Genomic DNA, 3,261 nt, shown 5'->3' on the forward strand with positions numbered 1-3,261 from the left:
TATAGGCTGCTTATTTAATCTCTCCAGAAGTGTTGTATTGAACTACATAAATTTGTGTCTCTCACTCTATTTACATTTGTTGTATTTAATTTCTATTCATCATTATGGATATATGTACAGACATTGTACAACCGCTGTGGACTACTTCCGTGGATTTCAAACTGCTTCATTGAACCACATAGGCCACCTCAGAGGGTCAGAAATGATTTTTTCTCCCATTCCAACCTATTGGAAGATTTACAACCTTAACAATATCATATAAAGGCATTCCAATTTGCAAGTTTGTTTTATAAAATCTATTTTGGACGTAGCATTTCTCTCCCAACGAATAGAACAGTTAGATTTTAATAATTAAATAATTAAACTTTATTTATTTATGTCTCGTTTGATTATGTATATAAATTATCTCATCTCATCTCATCTAATCATTATAATTCTTTTAAATCTTTACTAAAAATAAAATTAAAACTTTAATTTTTTTAAATTTTAAAATAAAAATAATATAAAAATTTTATTTAACTTTCATCATCTATGTAACAAAATGAGCCGTGAATTTTTAACTAAACACATCCCTGAGGAAAAAAAAAGTTACCAGGGGTAAACCCAACTCGATCATGGTGAAATCATCGATAGTCGACTGTCGTGCGTGAAAAAAATTAGAGATAGAACTAAGGTTGTGTTTAGATGTTGAAGTGAGTTGAGTTGAATTGAATTGAGATGATAAAATATTATTAAAATATTATTTTTTAATATTATTATTATTTTAAAATTTGAAAAAGTTGAATTATTTATTATATTTTATATTAAAATTTAAAAAAATTATAATGATAAATTAAGATGAATTAAGAGAAATTAGATAACCAAACGAAACTTAAAAAGACAGAAGCTGCAGACTTGATGGAGTCTATCTTGAATCAAGAACTGCCACGTGGAAAAAGTAATGTATACGGTAGCTTGACTTGAATAAGATCGAGCCTGCTTGACTTGACTTGTTAGTCTGGTGGACTCGTAATGCGTGCAGCGTCACCACCCATTCCAAACCTCAAATGCAATGCTTAATTGTATATAACTATATCGTCCTCAGAATCAACCGACCCACGATTGCATTTCTGTCCAAAATTTCTCAAACCCAAGAACTGTAAAATCTTATTCACCCATCATGTATTCAACAATCTCAGATGGTTATGAGAAGTACTCCGACCCGCCGCCTTCATACTCCAAGGACACCGCCACCGGCGTTCCGGTCAGCTCCGACGCCAGCCTGTATTATGAGTCTTCCAAGCCAGCTGTGTTTCAGATTCAGTCTAAACCTCGGATCCCCTGGTCCTCCGGCCTCTGTGGATGTTTCTCCGACCTCAAAACTTGTATGTATATAACTTGGTACATGCTTTCAAGGTGTTGCAGCTGTATATATATGTTGTCTGAGAATTCTAGTTTGTAGAGTAATTGAAAAGGTCAAATAATCCCTGTTACTGCTGGGTGTTTTTCCACAGGCTTGGTGACATGTGTGTGTCCCTGCATTACCTTTGGTCAGATTGCAGAGATTGTGGACAAAGGATCAACATGTGAGTATACTTTATATATAAAATCAAAGGAATTAAATAGATGTCCAAGTGATATTGATAATGGGTGTGATTGTTTGAAACATGTATGACGTTGCAGCTTGTGGTGCTAGTGGGGCGTTGTACGCACTGGTATGCTGTGTGATAGGGTGTCCATGCCTTTACTCCTGCTTCTACCGCGCAAAAATGAGGCAGCAGTACGTGCTGCGGCAGACCCCTTGCTGGGATTGCTTGGTTCATTGCTTCTGCGAGTGTTGTGCCCTCTGCCAAGAGCATCGTGAGCTTAAAACCCGCGGTTTTGACATGACTATCGGTATACCTCTCTCTGTATCAGTATAATTAGTCTCTTAAGTTTATCAGGGAAACACTTTTAGAAAATGGATTTTGCAGTTTCCAAACCTTTATCAAAATTATGAGTGACAGTTTTTTCCTTTCTTTTCTGAGTTATTATTGATGGAAAAATTAATATGGTTTTGAATGAAATTGGATAGGATGGCATGGAAATGTGGAGCAACGTAATCGCGCAGCGGCCGCGATGGCTCCGGTGGAGGTGGAAGGAAGCATGAGTCGATAGAACGCATCCAAGATCTATTGTTGCTGGATTTAAACCATATATAGCCAATACTATAGGTGTGATTAAGATTATTAATGTACTACATCGTTGGCTAAAAAGATTCTGCAAAGTAAATCTACAAATTGATGAGATTAGATGTGGTATGTTATATTGTAAATTTTTTTTATTATAAAGTAGATCCAACGTATCATATAAAGTTGTGTTAGTTTATGGGTCTACTTTTGTAAAATTTCTTTCTGATTGTAGCACTTCTCTTTTTCATATATATATATATATATATATATATATATATATTATGCTTTGTAATAATGAATTATGAATGATTTAAATCTTTGGTATTTTTTTTTCATAAGAAATAGAAACTTTATTGATGAACTTTAAGAAATGAATGGAAGAATACAAGATGGATAATCTTCATATCAACCAAATCCTCCTCTAAATCAAGAGAGTTTTTAGCTAACAAGTGTGCAACCCCATTAGCAATCCTTTTAACATGTCTAACATTTCAACTAGCAAACTTAGATAAATGTAATCTGACTTCAGAAAGCAACATCCCAGCACTATCTCATCTTTCTGTTTGTTGAGAAATATCCCTAACTACTTGAAAAGAATCCCCTTCTAATATGGCATTTCGCAGACAAAGCTCAAAGGCAAATATTGCAGCTTGGAAAGCTCCAATAGAATCTGCCAGGAATGGGTCATTGAAGCCTACTCTCTTCATCCTCTTGGTACCCATGACATTACCATTATGATCCCGAACAACAATTCCAACTCCAATACTGCCACTAGACTGATTTATAGCAGCATCCCAATTGATTTTATAGAAGTCTGCTAGAAGAGGTTCCCATTTATCTATCACAGCATTAGTCACTCAAGCTTTTGAGTTGTTACTAGACTGTAGCTCCTTAAAATCTTTCAGTAATTGCTTAGCCTAATGTGACACCAATGAAGGATGTAAACATGAACCCTTGAATACCAACTCATTTCTTCTTAGCCATATCTTCCTTACTATCATGGCAAATACCTCCAAGGTCTGCTGCTCAATTACTGCACTAAGGCCTTCAAGAATTCATTTGAAATTGTCTGCACTGAGAATGCTCTTATGAAAAGCAGCTAGGCACTGAC

At 35.2% G+C, this 3,261-nt stretch overlaps 1 protein-coding gene across 1 annotated transcript; it reads left to right on the forward strand.

Moving 5' to 3' along the window:
- The first annotated feature begins 994 nt into the window (after positions 1-994).
- LOC108995495 (protein PLANT CADMIUM RESISTANCE 7-like) lies at positions 995-2,520 on the forward strand. The gene is made up of 4 exons (XM_018971072.2): positions 995-1,364; positions 1,494-1,565; positions 1,663-1,875; positions 2,054-2,520. Exons 1-4 carry the CDS (start codon positions 1,160-1,162, stop codon positions 2,134-2,136), a joined length of 573 nt encoding a protein of 190 aa, XP_018826617.1. The 5' UTR covers positions 995-1,159; the 3' UTR covers positions 2,137-2,520.
- Positions 2,521-3,261: the final 741 nt, after the last annotated feature.

This window comes from Juglans regia, chromosome 16, assembly GCF_001411555.2.
Source record: "Juglans regia cultivar Chandler chromosome 16, Walnut 2.0, whole genome shotgun sequence".
Taxonomy (NCBI): domain Eukaryota; kingdom Viridiplantae; phylum Streptophyta; class Magnoliopsida; order Fagales; family Juglandaceae; genus Juglans; species Juglans regia.

Coding starts and splice junctions, on each gene's coding strand:
- LOC108995495 (XM_018971072.2), top strand. CDS start 1,160: ATGTATTCAACAATCTCAGATGGTTATGAGAAGTACTCCGACCCGCCG. Junction 1,566..1,662: donor TGTGGACAAAGGATCAACAT/GTGAGTATACTT, acceptor ATGACGTTGCAG/CTTGTGGTGCTAGTGGGGCG. Junction 1,876..2,053: donor CGGTTTTGACATGACTATCG/GTATACCTCTCT, acceptor GAAATTGGATAG/GATGGCATGGAAATGTGGAG.